The sequence below is a fragment of the Labeo rohita genome, chromosome 9 (assembly GCF_022985175.1).
Source record: "Labeo rohita strain BAU-BD-2019 chromosome 9, IGBB_LRoh.1.0, whole genome shotgun sequence".
In the NCBI taxonomy this organism is placed as follows: Eukaryota; Metazoa; Chordata; class Actinopteri; order Cypriniformes; family Cyprinidae; genus Labeo; species Labeo rohita.
Window position 1 is genome coordinate 17,324,605 of NC_066877.1, and position 25,517 is coordinate 17,350,121.

Consider the following 25,517-nt stretch of genomic DNA (forward strand, 5'->3'; position numbering starts at 1 on the left):
ATAGACTGTTTCCCGCTTATCAAATAAGCTAATCCCAATTATTCAAGTGAATCAGCGTAAGAAAGCAGTACAGATGGCATCTGTAGGCACGGATCCAACCCCGGCCAGTGCGCTTGCTGTACTTGGCAAACGGCTCTCAGTATACTCAACGAAAAAGAGTAAATCTACAAATCTGACAGTAAAATAAAAAAAATAAAAAAATCTAAATAATACATAATAATATATAGTCAAACCAAAATGTATTCAGACACCTTCAACATTTCTAACATTATCACTGTTTATTTACTATAGTTTAGAAAATGGTAATAAAATATGACAAGAACTAAACTGTCAAAACAAAATTAATCTTGATAATGTTAGATAACTTTGATAGAAAGGTACGTAATACCATATAGCTTGATATCATAATTTTGGCCTTGGTATGATACCAGAATGTGATACCTTGGTATCGATACTAAATCGATACCATTGGTAACAAATAACCAGCCTTAAAAGATAGGAGAATCAAAAACAATTTAGTAAGTACTGTTAACATACTAAACATGTATTAGTTCATTTATCATTTATAACTAATTGTTGACCTAGATTATTAAACGCTGTAATACTGTTAGGTCAGCTTACATAATGAATTTTAACAGTTCGCTTTACTGTAAAGTGTTATTCTAACAGTCGAAGTATTCAAAATCACGTTATTATCTCTCTCTGATTGCTTTCAGATTTCAGGCTCAGATAGCCAAAGAAAAAGCATTAAAAATATAAATCTCTCTCGTGAGAGATTGGCTGAAACATTCCCTTCATATTAATGATACTATAATTAATATACCAATACCCTTGCTTCATTCAAATTCAATTAACATTTGATTGTTTGAAATGCAAGTGCAAATATCATGTTACCAAAAGCTAAGCTGGTTCTTGCGTATCACACATGCACATCTGAGCTTTCGTGTTTACTCTGCATCACATCTTAGGTATGTGTGTTGATCAGTTGTCAAAAAAAGTTAACTGAAACTGAATTTCTGAATGATGTACTTACCTGTCAATCACTAAATTTGCATTGAAGATCAGGATGAGCAAATTACAAATGAAAAATGGCAAATGCCTGGCAAGAGTTGATGTGTTGCCTCGTGTGGCAACACATGATTTATAACACAGCAGCTTGCTTACAGGTGCAGTAAGGTCAGCTTGTTCACCTTTATCATGTTTTATATGCAAAATAATGACATATTTCACTTCTGCTGTCTTTGCTAGTTTCAAGCGCGTTGATGGAGTTTCATCTGTTTGATAATCCATTGCGTTGTTCTGTTGTCATGTTTACCCATTTGGGAAGCAACGCCTACAGGTGAGCTTCGGAACAGCAGCGTATAAAATACCAAATTGATCAAAATGATAGTATCGAGCCGTTTGAAATAAAATATTTACCGGTATTTTTCCAGTATCGGTATACCGCACATCCCTAGTATATAATGGATTACAATCAACCAAAAATGCAGACAACTGCTAGTATAACAATATTTACATAACGATCAATACTTTGTTGACCAGTTACCAAGCATTGCTTAATTTCGTTTAGACCGTGGTGTAAAAATGTCGCATTAGCAATTAAAGAAAAAACAGAAAAAACACTTATGCAAAACATGGCCATGCCAAAGTGTCTAAATAATTTTTGGTCCTAAATTTGATCAATTTTACTGGTAGCCCACTGTATAAAGAATTTTTGGGTATAATATGTCACAGTTTACTTTATTTTGCGATACTCACTTACATAAATGAACTACAGTGTCCTACAACCACTAGTTAAACAAAAAAAAAAAAAAATCAAAAATTATATCTGGTGTCTGAATAATTTTTGGTTTGTATGGTGTGTATGTATGTTCATAATATATACAATTTATTCATTTATATAAGAAAAAATATATATAAAACTTTTATAAATATATTTTTAAAAACTTTTTTTGTTTAATTTAATACCACAGTGCAAAACTTTTTTCATGGTCCTTAAAATCATTTTCTAATTTTCTTTAATCAAATATAAGCAAACAATAAGCTAAATATAATGGGAGACAAATTACCCAGGTACATTTTTTACAAAAGTCTTTTGAGATTCACCTTAAAAGTCTGTAACAACCTGCTTCCCTTTGTTAGTCATAAGGGCTCGAAATAAAGAAAAAGAGCTTCATTTGGCCTCATTTTTGAAACAAATGTCCAATAAGTAGGTAGGATGAAGAAAGATTGTCCACAGAGCACCTGCTGGATTGTGGTTTGGAGTTCAGGCAAAAGTAGGACAAATGCAGAACAGGCATGTTTTTATATGTGGCCTACATTTTCAGCAACTGAACATGGGGGGAAGGCACGATTGTTCTGAACTGAGACTCCTTAGCATATGGATCTGGGTTGTTAACTAACTTTTTCCAAGTCCTCAAGGAAACAAATGCTGGAGAAAAGTACATCGCATGATGTGGGTGGGAGGAGACTAGGTTAAAGAACAGAACATCCATCATGCAGAAAAGAAAAACACGAAACCGCGAGGAGCGTGTACATCGGAGATGCCAATGCTTTGGCGTTACACAAACTGAGAGAGTTGACACGTAATGAGGGAGGATGGAGATACGGGAGCGACTGAGCTCTAGAGGTGGACGTAAAGACAACAACCCTTACCCTGACCTCACACACCTAAACCCACACGGGTCAGGGTCATGTTTGCTTTTCCATTTGCCTAAACGTCAGTCACTAAGTAGACACCAGTCATAAACATGACGACAATAGGTCTTACGGGAAGCGTCTGCCCCTGGGGCAGCGGCCGTGGACGGAGGCACGGACATTTTTAAAGCATTCCTTTTCTAAAATAGTGAAAAAGAAAAACAACACAGGTAATTTAAGAGCGCTATCTGTCTACCCAGACGCCTGTGGCAGATATAGTATGTCAGAGTGCAGGTTACTGAAGTTGTTTGTTTTGTTCAGTGCCTGAAAATAAAGAGACCAGTGGAAAAAGCCCAGCGGAGTCAATTGTTTTGCATGTGAAGCATTCATACTGTGATCACTGATGTCCCCAATTCTCATTTCTCAGCCTATACTTTGAATAACTGGTTTTAAAAAAGATCATTTAAACAATACTTCTTCAGTATGTCTTTGCTTCCTTTGTATACACAAACACTGTATATCAATCAGATCACAGTCAGTTTGTTTTTTAATTCAGCATACAAGGACATCTCAAAAACGCGGCTTTATTATTTTTTGATATATCAAATATATTCAATTCAGACGCATCCATTCATGGACATTTTTATATTGATGCATGTTTAAATAGTTTCTAAAACATCAAATAAATCTCTCTTCTGCTTAAATGAAAACAATCTTTTTTAAAGGGATAGTTCATAAAAAAATAAAAACTCTGTCATTAATTACTCTCATGTCGTTCCAAACCCATAGGACCTTTGTTCATCTTCAGAACACAAATTAAGATATTTTTGATGAAAACCAAAGGCTTTCTGACCCTGCACAGACAGCAACACAACTAACATGTTGAAGACCAAAAAGGTAGTAAGGACACTTTTTGTGGGCAAAGAAAACAAAAAGAATGACTTTGTTCAATTTCTGTTCATTGTCAGTTTTTGACATGCGTTCGCGAAAGTACCACAACCACTGATGTCACATGGACTATTGTAACAATGTCCTTTCTACCTTTCTGGGTCTTGAACGTGTCAGTTGCGTTGCTGTCTATGCAGGGTCAAAAAGCTCTCAGATTTCATCAAAAATATCTTATTTTGTGCTGTGAAGATGAACATAGGTCTTCCAGGGTTGGACCGACATGATGGAGTAATTAATGACAGAATTTTCATTTTTGGGTAAAATATCAGTTTAATTGAGAGTTTTTAGGACTGTTATTAAGTTTACTATAAACAGGGGTGCACATAAGTGGTGTGCAGGTGCATTAAAAATGCACTGTGTAAATAAGTTTAGACCACTCATTTGCATACAGACACAGTTGACAGCTGTTAATGCACAATCACCGCTTTTGACTGACTAACTGTAACACTGTGTAAGATTTACATTTAAAAAGAAAGCATAAATCTAGGCTACATGCTGCTAGTTTCAGAACAAAATGCAAAACATTCATTTACATGCTTTTCTTCACATAAAAGGGGGGGTGGGGGGGGGATAAAATTATAAATATCAGCACTGTATTTTTAAAATGTGAGCACTAAACCAAATCTCAAGGTGCTCTCATGAGAACCACACCGAAAAACATATGTGCACCGCTGCCTATAAATGTAATGTATGAAAAAATATGATTTATCTCACCTAACAGACAGCCACCCTAAGGTCCAAGACTGTTTACCAAGACTATGCGTTAAGGAGAACGCATAGAGTGCATCTGGGATAACTTGTTCGGCCTTGAAAATTTTGGGGGCTTTTGATCTCTTGTGAATTATTTGCATACAGTTATTCATTTCAAAGACACATTTAGACCAAAGCAATACACAGCGGTTTGCCGTAACAAATGGTAGCATGTAATCCTTACAGAACTAAATGGACTTCTTAGTGCCAGAGTGTATCTTATCAGTACTGGCACAGAGCAATGTGATGTTTTGTATTAAACCTTCAGAATGGACTAAATCTCAAGAGGAATCAGGCAACAATCTTTGGCTCCAGAAACACTGAATGACCAGTTGATTTCCTTTACTTGTTCTTGCCCAACACTACTGTTCAACCACCCTCTGGGAACACAAAGCGATTTGAAAAGGTTTTAAAAGGGCAATATCTTACACTTTTGCAGCATTTTATTTTCCCCCTGAGGTCCAGTTATAATGTTACTCAAGTCTTCCTGGACCTAAAGTTAAACATCCTGGTCATAATTCAGTTTTTCCAGACCATTTTCAACTTTCTTTCTAGCCTCAAGGAAACAGGCCGTTTTTTTACTGTAAGTGTGATATCAAAAGTGCTTGCAAAAAAAAAAAAAAAAAAAAAAAAAAAAAACCAACAACAGTTTAATCTATATAATCACTACAGCACTGCATTACTTCCCGGGAGGGGAAAAATCCAGTTTTACATAACATGACCCTTTTAAAACTAGCAAGGCATTTTTCTATTTTGCTGTTGTAGATTTATTTAGCTCATGGACGAACATCTGTCAAGAAGCACATTCATGCAAATGTAAATACAGCTCAGGACTCATCAGGGAATAATCTTAGCTCATTCCAGTTTTTAAGAGCTCTGCCTTTCTGGCCAAAACTGCCACACGGATTGGCAAACGAGTGCCGCAGAGACTCACAGCCTCACATCTTTCAAAGTTATCAAACCACAGATTTTTCACATGTATTTTGTGTGTCACGAAATGGAGAACGTCAGAGGGGTAACACTGATGCAATATGACAGTTTGCCATGAATCTTTCAATATGACTGCAAATGTTTCATAGGTTAAGTACAATAAAAGCACTTTAAGCTGTTCCCCATTCCCACATTCATAACATTCATCTTTGCATACATTTGCTGCATGCTTGGAGACGTGCATTTTTAACCTCAGTACTGCCATATTACCATGCACCTAAACCAAGGGATCTCTGCCTGAATCCCCTGAATCAGAGAGGATTTAGTTTCTGTTATCCGTGCACTGAAAGTCAGAACATCACAGATCGATGAGGCAATGTGCAGGGATAAACGCAAAATAAAACCTGGGATATTACAGGAAAATGTGCTAACAAAAACAAAGGGGTGCTTTTGACAGCAATGAAAAAAGGTTTACAATGAGGTTCCAACATAATCTTGGGAAAAAAAAAAAAAAAAAAAAAAAAAAAAGATGAATGAATTAGGCTTCTCTTACCTCTATCATTATATGAAAGGCGTGCTAGTTGAGGAAGGAAAGAGGAAATCAAGCGTTAGTTTAAGTTTAACGTATATGAGATGAAAAGACGAGATGGGAATCTCACGATTTCTTGAAGAACGAGTAAACGTGTTTCACTATTTCACTAGGAACTTTTACTTCACAATACAATTTTACAGGTGAACCCAATAACGTCTGTCCAAAAGATTTAACATTTATGTCAAGCCAGAATATAGGATAAAGTTAAAATACCTTCTACTTTCTTCTCCTACTTTACTGTGCAGAGACTAAAAGTAAGCCATTCAGAGGTTGCTCTTGTTTGAAAACGGTTTGGCATAGCTACATTTACTCAGCGAATGGCTTGTGTATGGGATGGGACAATCTACTTGTCCAACCAAAGATTTGGGGATTTTATTTTTTGCAATTCTAGTGGTTTGCAATTCTAAAACTGCATATACTGGTGCAGGTGTGAGCCTCAAGAAAATATTCTGATTAAATATCTTGCCTTATGTAGGTGAATTTTTTGGCTTGTCTGTGATTTTAACTTTGTGTAAGTGAATAAAACTGGAAAGAATGAACCTTCAGCCCCAAGGACACCGCTCAACAGTTTCTGCTTACACCTGAGGCCAAATCTGCATGTTACAGCAACTGCCAGACTTCTACAAGATTCAGAGACTTCACAGAAAAAAAAAAACCCTGACAACTAGGAACGATTCAGAATGTTTCAAAAGAAAACACAAAAGAGTTTAAAGCAAAGAAGTTTAAAGAAAATCAGGCATAAATTCTTACTGTCAAGGAGGTACAACCAATTCATAAATTCAATACAGTATTGTACTCTTCTCAACAACCAACAAGGAACACCTTAACCATGACTTAAAAACCAAATGACAAAAGGAAAACAGTGTTTTCAGAGCTGTGGTGCAGCAACTAGCACATCTTCCCTTCCCATATACCAAAACATTCCCTGTCTAATGCAAAACATAAAAAGCACAAACAAATGTGGGGAAAAAATGAAAATGGTGAGTTAAATAAAGACAGAATTAGAATGAGTTTAGGCACATGTAACCAAAATAATATTATTAGTGTCCTAAACACCCCAAAATAAGTTTATAGAGCTATATCAATGCATTAAAGCTAAAATCTGAAAATAAAAATGGATCTAATGCAGTAACCTGCATGTGAATGTCGCATCTGACCTAATGACCTTTTCTGCAAAGCCTGTAAAATGCATGCAGCTGCCTGAATCCCCATTCCTTCCTGAAACAAAAAAAAATTCCCTTCCTCACGGTGAAGCCAAGCACTTAATGCGGTTAAAGCACACTGTGCTCTCTCTCCTGAGGGGCATGTTGGGTCTTGGGTCCTTGTAAGAAAACCGTTAAATAATCAAGAAGCTCCTCTCTGCCTTCTAAATGGTATGAGACTCTAAAGTGGAGGCTGGGGGCCAAATGTTTCAAAAGAAGACATTATTTTTAACTACATGCTTTAAAACGGCCTGAGAATTGATGGGAAAACATTTCACTCAGAGCTCTTTAAAACAATGTTGATGACAACTGCTTAGGGCATCATAAATGATTCTTATCTACGTTGATAAAGTGCCCAATGTAAATGCATACAGCAAGCACCATCAGGCCACCATGCACATCTACATGGAATTTATCGCGCATTTCCGTCTTGCAGTGTAAATGTTTATAGAGATCATATCAGCGAGTGAAGGAACTAACTGACAAAGTTCCAGGAAGACAAGAGAGGAGTCTTTAACCAAATAAAAAGAGCAAACAGTAATAAATATCAAGTCAGGCTGCTCTCATGTTACTCATATTTAGCTCGAGCTGCACAAATAAGTGTGAGAGTTTAGCTCATCTAGCTTAGCACTGAACTCTAGAAAGGAAGGTTATATCACAAATGCAGCATCCACTCTGTAATAATAGCTCTTTTCAAAGGCAGAAGAAAGCAAAATGTTATTTATCAACAGACAGCAAGCAAGCTTTTGGACAGTAATGGTCTCATCACTGAAGAAGAAAAAGAACTTTTTCTGCACTCAAATGCCTTAGTCGATGAAACAGATTTTCAAAGAAATTACATTTCTAAGCATTTCAAAACAAGCAGATTTCTTTGTGGCGCTTTGCAAAATGCCACACTTCCTGTCAACACATTACAAAATCATTTCTGGCAATCTTGCAACGTTTGTGACGCAGTAGAGTGACAGCTAGAGACAAAATTCTGGAGGAAATGGTCGATCAAAACAAGACTGAATTTATCTGATTTAAAATTCGGTAAAAACAATAATACTGTGAAATAATATTACAATTTAAAATGTACTATTCTACCTTTCGATTTATTGTATTTTTCTTCATTTAAAATGTGAAGGCAAAGTTTCATTTTTAGTAGCCATTACATTACAAGAGTCTTTAGTGTCACATGATCCTTCAGAAACCATTATAACATGCTTTTTTTTTTTTTCCAACATTTAAGAGTTTCAAGTTTCATTTCAGTTAAAGGAAAAAAACAGCATAATTAAACAGCTTTACAGTCCCTTTTGATTAGTTTAATGTTTCCATGCTAAATAAAAGTATTAATTTCTTTTCTAAAAATAAATAAATTAAAATTCAGACAAATTAGTTCTATCATATGATATGAATATCAAATATATGTGTACAACGTACAATTATTTATGCCCATGAAAAATTGGATATCGCCCCCAGTGGCCGATTTCTTCCACATTTTTTACAGACCTTTGGGGCCGTGAGTCGAAAAGGCCCACAGAGTTTCGTTCCGATTGGCTTCCGTTAACCTTGTCTGATACGTGCTCAAACTTTAGCCAATAGCAGCCATGTTTTTGAGACCGTGCTCAGTGATTTTCATGTTGATAGGAGAAGTGGTTGCATAGTTCTAGACATTTTTGTTTTTTTCCCCTCTTATAGCGCCACCAAGTGGTCAAGATTTACATTTTTTGTCCTGTGAGCTCAGATTGAGCTCTTACATAAATGTTCTGAGTTTGGTGAAGATATCTCATTCCGTTCAGGAGTTAGGGCATTTTACAAAAAGTAAAACATTTCGAACATTTTGGAGTTCCTTTGTGACAGTGAGTCAAAAGTTAAACTTTTTTTTTTTGATAATTATTGATATTCACTCCGTAAAGAACCTTTCTGCACTGGTTTAGTTCTGATCGGACAAAAAACCTAGGACTAGTTCGCAAAAGTAGGTTTCTCAAAAAATCCAAAATACCCCAAATCTGATGCGTTTTGACCAATGACATAAGACACTTGAGCCTGTGACTCACGGTTTAGGAGTTATACGCGATTTCGTACTTTTGATCGCTGTAGCTCCCCTGTCAGTCCGATTAGGTCAAACCTTGGTGCTGTTGTAGAAGGTGTGAGTACTACCATCCCTCCAAATTTCAAGTCTCTATGACTTACGGTTTGGTCTGCACGGTTTTACAATAGGATTTCAGCACTACGTGCTTGAACTCCTAATTACAAAATACACTTTTTTTGTCTTTTCAAAAATACTTTTTTTTTTTTTTTTAATATCAACAAACCCCCTCATGTTTCCATATCTTCTGCCCAACCACTTGTCAACCCCCTACAATTTTCTGAGTTCAAAAAGTTCACAAAAAATATATATATATATCATTAGGGAAGTTGCAGATGCTCTTTCATATTAACTAAGTGTTGTAATAGTCCCCTGAGGCCATCTGACTGCTGCATTAAGAGCTAATAAAGTTCCCTACATATCAAAAACAAGTTTGGGCTGATCATGATACTCGATATCAGCAGCGCTATGGGGATGGTTCATCTGTCAGATCTGGCCTACATAACGCTGAAACTCAATCGGGGAATTCCAAACGCTCACCTGACACGAAGGTAACCCTTTGTGCTACCATAAAGTCCATATATCAGCCCATATATCAGCCCAGCACAGATAAATGCATCTATTCTGAGCTGATAAGGATGTCCTGCAAGACTCGACAGTAAGGATTTTTTTTTTTTTTTTTCACCATGGCCCGGCAGTTTAGATTTTGACTTAACTGGGGTCAATCTATAAAGATCTATTGTGTAATTCAGAAGTAGATGTGAATCTTAACACTAGTCACACATAAGGGTAAAGGTCACCTGATTGCTCGTGTCTTGTGTTATGTCAGCTTTGTTATCTCGTCTTTCTGGTGGGAGAAGAGGGCATTGAAACACAACCGTGTCCTGACAGATCTAGTTTGATTTCAGCTGACAGAGTGTTTGAGCTTAAGTGAGTGTGACATTGAGCACATTAGATCCCTGAAATCACTGTCATTCACTTCAACAGGAGGTGCTGCCCAGGGGAAATAACAGCTCCCAATAGCACTGTTTCTAGTGGAATGAAAATGTTCTTGTACACTGAAACTCAAGAATCACTGCGATAAGAGCTGATGTATTTCACAACACTGCGCTGCACGTGTTTCATGTAAAAAATATGGAAATACTTCCTTCATTTTACTAAAAGTGACTCAAAACACATGCATAATACACTAAAGATACCAATTTACCTGGGTAGGCACCAGAACAGGTGGATACGCCAGCTTGTGATGTCGATACATCCAGAAGGATAGCAGGACAATGGCCGCGATGCCCATGATGGGCACGATGGAGTACAGAAGCGTATTGAACAGTGGTGGCTTCTGGGTGAAGGGGTTAGATGTTGCTGGGGAGAGAAGAAGAATGCGAGAGATCAGTAACGATCAATGTTTGCATTAGGTGCACAATTACATTATTTTTCAAATGTTTGGGGTCGGTAATATTTTTCACGAAGTCTCTTTTGCTCACCAAAGCTGCATTTAGTCGAACAAGATATAGTACAGCAGTACTCTTAAGAAACAATATTACAACTAATAATACAAACAAATCTATTTTAATATATAATTTATTCCTGTGATGGCAAAGGTGAATTTTAAGCAGTTATCAGTGTCACATAATCCTTCAGAAATCATTCTAACTTGCTGATTTGGTACCAAAGAAACATTTCTTATAATTAATGTTGAAAACATGTGCTGCTAAATATTTTTGTATTTTACAGAAAATTTTGATGAAGAGAAAGTCAAAAAAGTGGTTCAAAAATCTTTACTGTCACAAAAAAAAAGAAAAGAAAAAAATGCAGCAACAAAACCTTACTGAACCCAAACTTTGAAACCAAAGTGTATCTGTGAGCAGCATATTACTAGGAATAACTGGAAATTGATTTCATGCAAGACACATTCCCATATTCTGTCATGGGCACCATTTACATTTAGTCTTTTAGCAGCTGTTTTAGCCATAATGACTCGCAAATACACCAAACAAATAAGGAAACATTTGAAGGCCTCCTCAAATGAGCACCACACAAGTCTTTTCACATACACAAATATGCTAGTTATTGTATTCTACCAGTCATGAAAGGTGTTGATGTTTCTACAGAAATTATTATAATTATGTAAATAATAGTGATGTAATAATATTATCAGTATTGTGATATTGCAACAGCAAAACTGTCTCAATATTATCATGGTCAAATTAGGGTATGTCGAAAAATAAATAAAAAAATTATTTTTAAATGAAAATAACCAATCGTTTCGCTAGATAAGACCCTTCTTCCTTGGCTAGGATCGTTTACAACCGCATTTGGGATCGTTTGAAGCCGCATTTAAACTGCATTTTGGAAGTTCAAAATCGGGGCACCATATCAGTCCATTATATGGAGAAAAATCCTGAAATGTTTTCCTCAAAAACAATTTCTTTATGACTGAAGAAAAAAAAAAAAAAGACACGTCTTGGATGACAAGGGAGTGAGTAAATTACATGAGAATCTTTTTTTCTTTTGGAAGAGGACTTCACCTTTAAGCTTTTTTTGTTAACATGTGTTGGAGCTCTTAATTTTGATCTCTTGCGTGCATTAGACAGAATAATTTAACTTTAAAATGTACAAAATTTTTTCATTTTCATTTTTTCATTTCCCTCCTAATATATATGCTATTTTGGAAACCTTCCTAAAACCCATACCGTTATGATTACTATTGACTTAATAAGTGATATGAATGTGAAAAGGGATGACATCAGCATTTGACAGAATGACTTCAGCTTACATTAGCATTACTAAGCAGAGCCTCAGATGAGAGTTTGCTCCCAATTCCCTCAAGAGGAGCAACACACGAACACAACAGATGAAGGATGTGAAGTCTAGCGCACACCTTCTATACGTCGCATTAGCGAGATATGCGGCGTACGTCGAGAAACTCTCACTGCATACTTATTTTATGTCCCACACCTTTTGAACTCGCTAATTACAATTCTTTCACAGCAGCCTTGAAACAAGGTTGGTCTCATTCCCTGAAGGCTGCTGACAGATCCTGCCTTATGCAAACCGTTTTATTCCAAAGCACATGCTTCTATGCAAATGCAAATTCCCGTTAAGAGTGGTTCAACGGAATTGCACGAGTGTGCGCTTGAGGGAGAATAGCATGCATGGCCCTCGGTTTCTCTGCAGCTAGTGCCAGAGATCGGATTGGGCCGTGGCTGTTGGCCAGAGATGCGGTGATCCCTCGCTCTTGTGTTATGGCAGAGCATTTCCTATTCGCCTGAGCTGACCGCAGGACCATGTGTACGACCCACCCGGTCGAACTTCAGCTGAACCCGTATTAGCTTCGGTCCAGCAGAGATCTCATTCATGATGCCATTTCTTCTCTCTCGTGCCAGCCATGGACTTGGAAGTGGGTTGAGGACTCTGGATTAATCCACAAGCACAGGAAAAACACATAACACATCCACCCCCAACAAACCCACGCTCAACCATCCCTACTCCACCCTTCCCCCACTCAGCGGGCAGAATGGCCACCCGTAGCCGTGGGGCATGAAAATACCCGGTCGCAAGGTCATAAAAAGCACACAGCTCCATGCTCGCAGAAAGCGAATACTGAGAAACGCCAGTGTGCTTTGTGCAACTCTTTATGTCCCTGTGGGTTTTTGCATTTCATATCAAGATCATTCCATATGGAGTGAGTCAGTGCTGGAAATAGACCCATTACATAAGCACGAGTGAGACCCCCCCCCCCTCCCCACCCACCTCCTCTGCTACTGAAGTACTGAAGACTCTTCTACCCACCACGTTTGCACTGATATCGACAGTTGTAGTGTCAAAACCCATCAGGCGGAGCTCGACCAGTGCTGCACGCAACTAAATCGGGCCATCTTTTTAAGAGACCGCGGGCAGATAATAAATCACGATTGCTGAAACGTACAACTGCCCCCCTGCAGGGAGCTGAGAGCAGTGGGCCAGTAGATTAGAAGCGCTGGGTCTGGATTCGCTGACATGCCTCCATCCCTCATTTAGTTAAGAGGATGTTGATGTCAGTGTTTACTCAGAAAAGATAAAGCGACCAGATCAGCCTCGGTAATCTAAAAGACATGGTCATTTTCTGGAGCTGCAAGAGCACGTTATGCTGTTGAAAGCCCAAGACAGCAAAGCAAACTGATGTCTTCTATATGATGCGCACCACGATCTTCTAAATGTTTCATTTTAGGATGGATGGATGAAAGCCAAACAGCTCCGAGCTGCCAAATTACTGAATCGCTCAATATAGATGGTTGTTCAGAAGCCATGCTCATGTTTGGTTTATTTTGAGGACCTACTGCAATGGTTGAAGATCTACATGGTTTCAAAATCTGTAATGCTAGCTTTGACATTTCAGAACAGCAACATAATGTAAAACTGAAGTACTGCTATTTATTCAATCACTCTGTTCCCAAAAGTACATGAGATTCCACATTACAGCTATTTCAGCCTTACAATTTGGTTTAACTATGCTAATCTGTAAGTAGTAGGCCTACTTTTTGTAACATATAAATGTTGCCATCCATTTTTTTGTACAACAAAACTGTTGTGAATATATAGTATACTGAAAGGTAAAAATAATAATAAAAAAAGAGAGAGCAGATGCATTTCTGCTTCTAAAACACCCAGCAAACATTATGATAACTTTTACAACTACTCCATGATTATCTTCAAAAAATATGGTTAAAGGGGTAGCTCACCCAAAAATGAAAATTCCGTCAGTAATTACTCACCCTCATATCTTTCCACACCCAGAAGACCTTTGTTCATCTCCAGAACACTAGAAATTTTTGATGAAATCCGAGAGCTTTCTGACCCTGCATAGACAGCAACGTAACTGACACGTTTAAGGCCCAGAAAGGTAGTAAGGACATCATTAAAACAGTCCATGTGACATCAATGGTTTAACCATAATCTTATGAAGCTACGAGTCAAAACAAAAATAGCGACTATATTCAACCATTTCTTCTCCTTCCGTGTCAGTCTTTGACACGTTCATAAGAGTATTACAAGTTAAATCAAATCATTATTTTTCTAGTATAGTTTTCTTTGTGCACAAGAAGTATTATCATAGCTTCATAACATTACGGTTGAACCACTGATGTCACATGCTGTAATGTTTCCTCTATTTCGGGTATTCGATTTTAAAAAAAATCCTCGAGTGTTGAGTAATCAGCAAAATACTGGAAGTGGTGCATTCCACATATTAAACCCATTTAAAATCCTCAAAGCTTAATGCTATTAGAAATTCACAAATGCTACGATTCAATGAAATAAACATATGCAATGCATATGCGAAGTTTAATATATGCACTTTAATTATTTACACATGTGCAGGTTGTGTACATGCAAAGCTAAGGTTACGAATGCATCATCTTTATCAATATGCTACCTGTTCATCGCGATTTCAAAATAAAAGTCTAAACCCTCACCCTGAGTTTACACGTTTTGATGTCTACATATTCAAGAAATTAACGTTACAGTGGTTGTAGCATTTCGATCACAAAGAAATGGCCAAATATTAAAGATTAAATGGACATTTGAATTAAATGTTGTTGAGTCAACATTAAACATGGATTAGACTGCGCTGTAAAGTGTGAAAACATTTGTCAGGCCCTTGGTGCCCTTTGCAGGCATTTGTTACAATGCGTAATGCACATTAGCTCTATTGTTCATAATGCATTATGCATTTTAACAGTTTTGTCCAATAAAACCATATGATTACTTGCTTTTGATACTTTATTTCAGGGGTGCTCAACCCTGGTCCTGGAGATCGACTTTCCTGTAGAGTTCAGCTCCAACCCTGACCAAACACACCTGAACCAGCTAATTAGGATCTCAAGGAGCGCTTGATAATTACAGACAGGTGTGTTTGATTAGGGTTGGAACTACACTCTGCAGAAAAGTCGATCTCCAGGAACAGGGTTGGGCACCCCTGCTTTATTTGAACTAATGATTATTGCTTCATTGCTGTTATATATGTACTGTATGTCATTTTAAAGGCTATTGTTCACTTAGGTCTATTTTTATTACTACAAAAAAATTATAATTATCTGATTACTCAATTAATTGTCAGAATAATCGACAAATTACTCGATTACCAAAACAATCGTTAGTGACAGCCCTAGTCACACAGAGTATTTTAATGATGTCCTTACTACCTTCTGGGCCTTAAACGTAATAGTTGTGTTACTGTCTATGCAGAGTCTGAAAGCTCTGGGATTTCATCAAAATATCTTTTCAATTTCAGGTGAACTAACTCTTTAAACCAGATATTTAATGTTCATGCTTCTGCTTTAGCTCCATCCAATGTGTCTGAGCTTGTTCACACTGGCATGCTTTTTTTTTTTTTTTTTTACCGTTTCTGATATTAAATAGCACCTGAATTTATAAAAGCCTCCGGTTGCAGCAACATCACAGGAATCGATTTCGATTTTACAGAGAAACCTGGCGCTCTGAAAAGAACTTCAACCGCACTGAAGTAAAGCAAAGGTTATGAAACATGAAAAAGCCTGATGAGCTGCATCAATAAGATAACACATGAGACAGACAACAAGCTCTTCATTCAAAAGCAGATTAATCTGCAGCCATTGAGCTGTGCAGTGGTCATGAGAAATGCAGTTATGAATAAGAGCCAATGTATAGAGTAAATAACAGAGCTTTTGTCAGTGGTGATTTGGTGGCTGGGTCAAGATAAGCACATTTTTTTCATACAAGAAAAATAAAATTATCTGAACAAAATGAACGAACAAATCCAAGTTTATAAAAGTCCCTAACATCTTTGGCTTAAAAGCAAATCTGTAATTTGATTTTTCCAAAATCAAATGTTAAAAATCAAGGTACAACGATAAGGGAGAGCACAATGGATTAACTGGAAATCCATGAGACACTATCAAACTCAAATAGCTCTCAGAACCTGAACCTCAATGTCACTTTCTTAGAAGGACATTGAAAACAATCCAAAAAACATGGAGAGCCAACCTCAGTTGCGATATTTCCAAAAACGAACTAATGAACATTTACACATTACACATTTGAACAGTTTGAAATTTGAAAACCGGTACCTACAGCCAGTTGATTTAATATAAACATCATAACACTGATATGTTATGATGTTCCACTAAATGCATAAATGATGTGAATATCATAAGACATAGTAATAGAGAAAGTCAATACAATGTTAGTGTGCATGTTTTAATTTAAGTTTTTATTAAAGTGCTCCTATTATGCGTTTTCAAATATGACCTTTCATGCAGTGTGTCATGTAGGTGTATGTGAACATAATATATCTGCAAAGCTGTGAAGCCGACAGTGCATGATAAATAAAGTTATTGTCTATCAAAAAAAAAAAAAAAAGGTTGACTCAGAATCTCCTGAACGAGTCGTCAGGAATTTGAATCTTTTTCTGTTACGGCTATACATCACAAAGTAACACATTTGCATAATGTCCGATTAGGAGGGGTTTAGAGAGACTGATTCTTCGCACTGCTTCACACGAGTCGTTTACGAATCATTTAGAAATGAGGTAAAATTAAATCTATGTTTGGAGAAAACTAAAGTGTTTTTTGACCTTGCATACATGTAAACCTGTTTTAGGTGTCTCATAAAACAATATTAGTAATATTGGCATGATAGGAGCACGTTAAAGATTCGCATTCATCAATAACATGTAGCACACAACACTGATGCACAGACTCTACTGTATAGTTACACAGCACACATGCATTGACTTGTGCAACAAAAAAAAATTGAAACGTGGAAAATGCAATGAGCCTGTTATGATTTTTGACAAACAGTCACGAAAAACGCCTGAGAGATTCTCTGAGTAAACTGATGATTTTGATAATGGGGTTACAAGGTAATACAGGTTAAGAGGAGACCAAGACATAAAGGAAGGTTTCACACCGACAGCACAATTACATCAGAGGAAGGGGTATAACTGAAGAACTTCCAATACCCTTAAAGACTTTGCTGTTTGTGTCGCTGAAGGGAGCCTTACTCTGAACTGGCTGCATGTCAGGGTTGTAGAAGAATTTCTCGTTGCACATGTTTCCCTCACAGCAGCAGAAGAACACATCCGGGTCCTCTTTCTTCTCAACACACTCAGTGCTGCAAGATAAAGAGCAAGCAGATCTGTCAGCCCACAACTTTTGTAGAATTATTTCAATTTGACACACTGTTACAAGGAACAAAAATACAATTAAGTCAATTTTTCAACCACTAATACTTCTGTGGTACAACATATTTTCACTGTTTCATCAAAAACACAAGGTGCACAACTCTACATTGATTACATGCAATTCGTTATATATATATGATATGTAATTTGATTTAAAAACAACAAAAAAAGATTGACTGGTTGCACTATTTTAAATCATAAAAAAAAACTTGGCAATAAAACAAAGATGGCGTCGCATTTGGAGATAATTAAGACACGCATGCTACAAGGTTTATTTGGATTTTGCTCTGGTTAGAGAGCAAACAAATGGATAAATACACATGGGCGGAAAATGCCTGTGCCAAAGAGATACTTTTTAAAATCTGGCAGCTCACATCAAAGCAGAGCTCTCAGGTTGGCTTAAAGAAGATAAACAAAGCTTAGCAGCACACCAATAATCCTTAAGATACACACACACAGGTGCAAATGAACAAATATAAGGGGAATGGATGGCATTCCAGAGGTATTTAGTCAGAAAAGTGAGTCTGTTCCTGCTTACGACACACACGCGCCATTAAGCGTTTGCAGTACTTGCTTAGCTACCTAAGGACTTGACATGGCAGCGCAATGCGTATGAAAAAAAGAAACAAAATCTTTCCAACGAAAGAGGTAAACGGGTTCAGCAGCATGTAAGGACAGGAGAAGTGCTGCTGGCTTTGCACGCTATCAAAACACCTCCGTTCAAGAGAAACACTTCCTGATCTGCCAGCAGTGCTACCTGTTGCATAGGGGAAGATGCACTGATAAGACTGTTTTTAATATCTCTCCTATTATGGATGGAGGTTACAAGGTTCACAACCAAACCTCAACATGGAAACATGTTTACACAAGACTTTATCTGAAATACTGTGAAATCTTGAGAAGGAAATATTTGGTTAAATGAACGTGTGAACCATTCTCTCTGTAACATACTTAGCATTGACCATGGGCAGTTTAGACCATTTAACCATTTTAGAAGTTAAACAACACTTGAAATTTAAAAAAGAAAAGTATACAATACCGTTATACACTACACTAACCTTGTAGTTTGGGGCTGGTAAAATTTTAAAATCTTACGCTCACAAAAGCTGAATTTTTTTGTTAAAAAATGCAGTAAAAACAGAAATGATGTAAAATAATAATACTATTTTTAAGTAATCTTTTTGATTTTATTGTGTAAAATGACGTTTATTTGTGTGATGGCAATGCTCAACATTACTCCAGTCTTCAGTGTGAAATTATTCTTCAGATAATATTCTAATATGCTGATTTGCTGCTCAAAAAAAACATTTCTTCTTATAATTAAAATTTAAAAACAATTAAAAACAACAGGATACTTTGATGGACAGAAAGTTTAAAAGAACAGCATTTTTGAAATAAAAATTATTTGTAAAACTATACTTATTATTAGAGCCCTATGCAATTCATCTTATTTTTTCCCAAATTCTGTTTTATTTTTATGCTGATTTTTTTCAACTTACAAATTACAAATTGTATTTTTTTCCATTACATTTTTCTGGATTGTGTGTTTTCCATTTAAATTTTTCTGGATTCTGTTTTAATGGTTAAAGTAAAAATATTAATCAAAAAGCATATCTAATTAATTGAAATCATGAAAAGTTGAACAAAAATGACATTTTTAGGGCTGTTTGAAATCCATTTTATTTTTTATTTTTTCTCAAATTCAGTTTTATTTGTATGAAATTCTGTGTTTTTCTTTAATTTTCTGGTTTCAGATTACATGGTTTCACAAAATGTTAACAACCAAAAGCATGTCTAATTAATTTATCATTGTTTTAGTTTTTTTAAAACATACTGTGTAGTGTATTTACATTTTTCTGGCAAATATTCCTTAAAAAATAATGTTTTAATAATAATTTGATTATAGTACTATCATTATATCACAAACTTGAGTTAATTAAATAAATATAAATTATAAATTAAATATTTATGACTGGATTCCATGATTTTGTCCACGTTTTCCGCATTACGGAAATCATAGGGCCCTATTATAAATTGTGAATTGAACTGAATTGAATTATTATCATCATTACACTTTTACACATTATCATACTTGTGTAAAATGTATCATTTTTGATCAATGAAATGTATATTTTCTGTAGAATAAATGCATTAATTAAAATCTTATTGAGTCCAAACTTTGAATGGTAGCATACCTCATGCTGCAATACATTTTTTTTTTTTTTTTTTTTTTACAGAGCTGATTCATTAATCTAATTTGACAATAAGTGTAGAAATGTTAATGCTAAACAAGTGAAAGACTGCATGAACTGCATGCTTTAGGAACAACGTTAAAGTCAAATGGCTGAATGGTTCAACAACTGCTTCCATAAGTGAAATCAAAACAATCGTTATTTGGAGGGAAATCTGTGACATGTGACTGCAGTTAGCACTGAACCTGACACTTTAAATGATGCTGATTAATAGTGACAGAGGCTATCAGTCAAACAGCCTCATAAACTGCTGGGTTATCAGTTTGAATCATTCTAACAAATCATTCACTGAATTCGTCAGAGCGAGCACTGAATAAACATATGATTCACTGAAATCTGACTCAAAATGATCTCAATACATTTTTTGAATGAATATACAATTTTAATAACTACCTGTCAATTTAACAGAAATGGACTTTTTTCCCTCCCCACTTCAGTTATTTGTATCCGACAATCTTGGTTTCTTATAAATTTCATATAACCACTAGAGATTACCTGTCATAGCAGTTGACATCATCAAGCCAGCAGCCTTGCTTTACTATTTCAACCGATCCTGACACATTTCGCCAAGTTGCGAAGCAATGAAGCCTCTTGTCCTTCTCTCCCACGCAAGACTCAATACCGCTGCGGTTTCCTCGGTTCTCCAAGCTGGGGTTGTAGTTGTAGAACACACACTCTTGTGTCTCTGATCGGCCGAGAATGGCACCTGGAAAAGAAACCACAGGGGAGGCCGGTTAAGACATGGACTGCCTGCAGTGAGAGCGGAGACCTGCTTCATTGCTCACTCAGAAGACTTTACACTCAACCCGAAGTATAAAACACAAACCACAACTGTCATTCACACATTGGCAGCTGAATATCAATCGAAGGTGATAGACATTGGAGGTTTATAACATATATAAAAGTGCTATAACGTGAACCAAAAAAGTGTTATATAAACACATTGTTTGCATAACTAATTCACAGGCAACCCTATGGCTAAAAAAAAAAGGAAAAAGAAAGAAAAACACTAACAAGTGTTGTGGTTAACCAAAACAACAAACGTAAAGTAGTGAGCATGATTAAAACAGAAGGGCTGCTCTAAAACAGGATGTGGTAGAGAGCGGTTTCCCAACTTCTTCCTGAAACAACCGCAACTCAGATCGTGTTTGAATATGGCACTGAAGTGATGTGATGAGTGTTGTAAAATTATTCAAAACACAGACCGTGTCATAACCATAACTTAGGATTTCATGAACAAAACAAACAGCAAATAGTAAAATCTGATTTTTACGTCTTATGCTAATCCTGTGCAGGTTGAGCAGACTAAGTCTCTGTCTGGACGTTTACAAAAGATGCGTTCTTGCGCTCAAAAACATTGCGATGGAGCGTAACAGACGTTTGCAGGCAATTTTGCATCTATGGGAACCTTGGCAATCCAGACATTTTGCAACGCTTGAGCTGATGTTCATATATCGCAGCACAAGGAACAGTTTATGCTTTGGGCCTAGTATTTGAGGACTGGTTGCACAGGTTTAGTGGCGGCACCATGCTGGGTACAGCTCAATGAAACAGTAAACAATGTGCATACACTGCAATAAAGCAATTACAAAAACATTCTTCAAAAGTCACAGCACTTTAGCATGCTCCAAAAATACTTAAACCATCTCTTTCAAGAAAAACAAATTAAGCATGTGCATTCCAGACCACATATAAGACATCTTCAGTCCAAACTTTTGACTGTACGTCAGTGTTTTTGACAACGCAAGAACGGCTCATTGACACCAAATGCACGCATGTATACACCACTGTATAAACCACTGCTGCCGGCATTACTATTCAGGAGTGGCGCAGTGAAATAAACAAACTGAATATTACATATTTGACCCTGGACAACAAAACCAGTCATAAGGGTACATTTTTTTAAACAAAAACTGAATAAATAAGCTTTCCATTGAAGTATGGTTTGTAAGGATTTTTGGCCAAGATACAACTATTTGAAAATCTGGAATCTGAGGGTGCAAAAAAAAAAAAAAAAAAAAAAAAAAAAAAAAAAAAAAAAACAACTAAATATTGAGAAAAATTGCCTTTAAAGATGTCCAAATAAAGTTCTTAGCAATGCATATTATTCTTTAAAAATTAAATTGATATATTTACATTAGGAAACATACAAAATATCCTCATGGAACATGATCTTTACTTAATATCCTAATGATTTTTGGCATAAAAGAAAAAAATATATAATTTTGACCCATACAATGTTTTGTTGGCTATTGCTACAAATATACCCATGCTACTTATGACTGGTTTTGTGGTCTACGATCACATATAATAAAACACACACTACTGTGAAAAAGCTTGAGGTAAAGTTTTACTTTTTCAAAGAAAATATACAGCAATTAAATTGATAAAAAGTGACAGTAAATACATTTATAATGTTACAAAAGTTCTTTATTTCAAATAAATACTGAGTTTACGCAAGTATGATTTTACGTAATTTTGTATTATGGTTTTCACAAAAAGCACAATTTTTTTTAACACTGCTAATAATTGTTTCTTGAGCACAGAATCAGCATATTTTAATGATTTCTGAAGAGCCATGTGACAATGGTAGTGTATATATGTAAATACATGCAAAACTAATGGTGTGTTTCTTTTACATGAATTAGACTAAAGTGAATCCTGGACAATCACAGAAAACTCATTTTACTGGAAAAGCTTGGACGACATTTGCCAACAGGACTGAACTGATTTTTCCTATCGCTACAGCTGAAAGTAGGTTAATGGGTCCCATTTGAAAAGATATGTTTCTGTCACACTGAAAATGTAAATCAGCCTATACTAAATGGCTGTGCATATTGCAATGTACTCAATAGCATTTTACTAAAAAGAAACAACAATAATTTATTGGAAGAAATGGGTTTTGTTACTGTTTACTGCACTGCAAAAACAAAATCCTGAAGGAAAATGATTTTGGTGGGAATTAATTTGCTAATTGGCCTTTAGTGGGGATAAATCCTCAGGATTTGTTCCAGAGACACAAGTCACTGTTATTGGGATTAGAAGGAAATCTGCTGGAATTACTGTCACATCAAGGTAGAGAAGAACGGCGGTGCGCAAGACGCACATCAACGATCAACAGAGGAAGAATCGCATTTACTCATGTTTAATAACAAATGGAGCACCCCAAATTGCTCCGATGCTTTCAGCATCTGTTGGGAAACATCTAGAATAAATTAAAAACTAATTACAAGTGGCAAACATAAGGGAATTACTCACCTGCCCTCTACACTAACAAGGAGATGGCTCAATAAATCTTTGACCCATATTCTACGACCGCTCTTCCTGACAACAGCTCTTGCCCCTCCGCTGAGCTGCTCTCGGTTTTTAATATGAGACGCTGGGATACACAGACTCCTCTGAGTCAGCAGGGTTATATGAGGTAAAACGACAGAGTAAATATATGGAGCTGGTGGAAGAGACAGCTTAAAAAACACGGCCCGTGAATGACAGCCAACGCAGTGAGTGAACACACCATAAGCTGTTATGTTAATGGATCACTTATGGTGGTTTCCTACACAAAATAAACTCGATGACCAACACTTTGCCTGCACATCAGAAACAAAGGTTTTTTTGAAAGGTTTTGAATAGCCGATGTGGGCTGCTGATGGCATATTTGAAGTTCCTCAAGCTTGCATTTTCCATCTCTGACACATTTGAGCTCTTAGCATGGATAGAGAGAGAGAGAGATTACAGGTTACACGTATAAATGCATTCATGTACATTTGAATTCAGGTACTTTTGTAATGTATATGCAATAGGGATGTAATATCTGAAAACACAAGCCAGTCCCGTCAACTCGTGGGGTGGGGCCTGGAACATGGTTTGTGTAACATTAGCAACACATTATTAGCTGTTTGACAACACAATCAAGCCAAAGACTAATGATATCAGTCACACTTTATTTTAAGGTCCTGTTCTCGCTATTAACAAACCATTAACTACAGCGCTTTCCTCAAACTCCTAATCTGCTGCTTATTAATAGTTAGTAAGGTAGTTGTTAAATTCAGGTATCGGCTAGGATTAGGGGTGTAGAATATGGTCATGCAGAATAGGTGCTTTATAAGAACTAATAAACACCAATATGTTAATAATAGGCATGCTAATAAGTAACTAGTTAATAGTGAGAATTGTTCCCTATACTAAAGTGTTACCATGATATCAATTAACGTTGCGAATTTTAGAATGATCAAAAGAGCATCTTGTGCTTGGGTTTGCAGGTTTGCTTTGCAGACAAAGCGCAAATGGCAAACGTCAACAACCTGATCTTCCTTCCTGGTATTGTTATACTCTTACTGACTGTTTGGTTTAAATAAAGGTAGGGTAGGGTGAAAAACACCTTTTTTTCTCCTCCGAAATTGTTGTTTTACCTTTTTTTGTAAAGGGCGTTTGACGTTCTTTGCGAGGTCGCTTTGTAAACACTGGGTAACAAAAAAAAATCATGCCTGCATGATAATGCGTGAGGTCGAGCTAGTGCAAGATGAGCATTTGTGGTTAAAAAGTATAGAAATTTGTAATTTTTTTAGAAAACAATAGATTGTTGCACTACATAAGACTCTTATGGGATTGTGTACAGTAAGGTGACCAGATTTTTAAAATAAAAACCGGGGACATTTACTAGTTCTGTGGTCAAAATATCACTGAAATCTCACTTGTGATTATCTACAAAAGAAAAACAAAAAAAAAAAACAGGGACAATATGTTTTAGTTTTTTTAATTGTTGTGGGTTACATATAGGCCTATTAATACCATAATTGATAATTACAGTGATGTTTGAGGATCAAACTTACTGTAGTTTTTTGATACAATAGTAAATAGTAACTATTGCAAATAGCAAACATATCAAAACAGTAGTATTATAAAATGATGGCTTTCAGAAAAAAGAATAATTATGAGAACATACGATAAATAAAACCGTATTTAACAAATATGTTATTTTCAAAATGTATTTAACATTTCCACAACTGTGAGTAAAATAATTATAACTTTTAAAATATTATGTTTATGCTTTTGGAAACGGATCTTTTCCATCCCTAATCAGGCTTATTATTTTGCATTTTAGGCTTTCCGCAAATGTAACTGAACGAGTGATTATGTGCTTTATTCAATGTTAAAAGTGTTTAATGTGAGTTTGAATATTATATTGCGCAACATGTATAGCCATACTGAAAGCAACAACAGATTATTTACCTCAGACCTTGAAAATAAATTTAAGCAAACAAAGCTGCAAAATCACTTAATTTGTTTTCCATGACATACTCAATCATTTCGTTGGGCTTATGCACTTCTGATATTGTCATGTACGTAGCGCTGCTGCATTGCGTCTGGTGTGGACAGAACACCAAAAAACTTGGGACCACTGGTCACCCTGGTGTAGTGCCCTTCGAAGCTGCACTGAAACTACAATTTGGACCTTGGCCACCCTTAAAGTCCACTATATGGAGAAAAATCTTGGAATGTTTTCCTCAAAAACTTTAATTTCTTTTCGACTGAAGAAAGAAAGACACGAACATCTTGGAAGACATGGGGGTGAGTAAATTATCAGGAAATTTTCATTCTGGAAGTGAACATCTCCTTTGCTATTAATTTGCTATATATCTATTTGAGGGAACTATTATCCCTCAAAAGAAAAAAAAAAACGCTAATACAAAAGAAACCTTGTAGCTGTTTTTCCTGTGATCTACAGTCATGCCTACATGAGGTGCTTCAGTAATGATGCAGACATCAGTGGTCATCTACCATACCTGTATGCAGCATAAGACAGTGACTAGATAAACTCACATGGTGCATCAGCCACCAAAGGGCATTAAAAAGTGTATCGAGTAATCAGATAGTTAAACAATTGCTATTCTATTGGTTTAAAACACATAAAATTGTCCATGTAAACACACCCAAG

General features: G+C 36.2%; 1 protein-coding gene across 4 annotated transcripts in view; it reads right to left on the reverse strand.

Moving 5' to 3' along the window:
- acvr2aa (activin A receptor type 2Aa) overlaps positions 1 to 25,517 on the reverse strand; it is a 50,924-nt gene that overhangs the window by 15,360 nt on the left and 10,047 nt on the right. Inside the window, exons 2-5 of one of the 4 annotated variants that reach the window (XM_051118740.1) lie at positions 20,078 to 20,288; positions 17,151 to 17,260; positions 10,338 to 10,492; positions 5,819 to 5,842 (exon numbers count right to left, since the gene is read on the reverse strand). In XM_051118740.1, coding sequence (XP_050974697.1) covers positions 5,819 to 5,842; positions 10,338 to 10,492; positions 17,151 to 17,260; positions 20,078 to 20,288 — 500 coding nt within the window. Of the gene's footprint in view, positions 1 to 5,818; positions 5,843 to 10,337; positions 10,493 to 17,108; positions 17,261 to 20,077; positions 20,289 to 25,517 lie in introns of all 4 variants that reach the window. The other 3 variants (XM_051118738.1, XM_051118741.1, XM_051118739.1) reach the window with 3 other exon arrangements.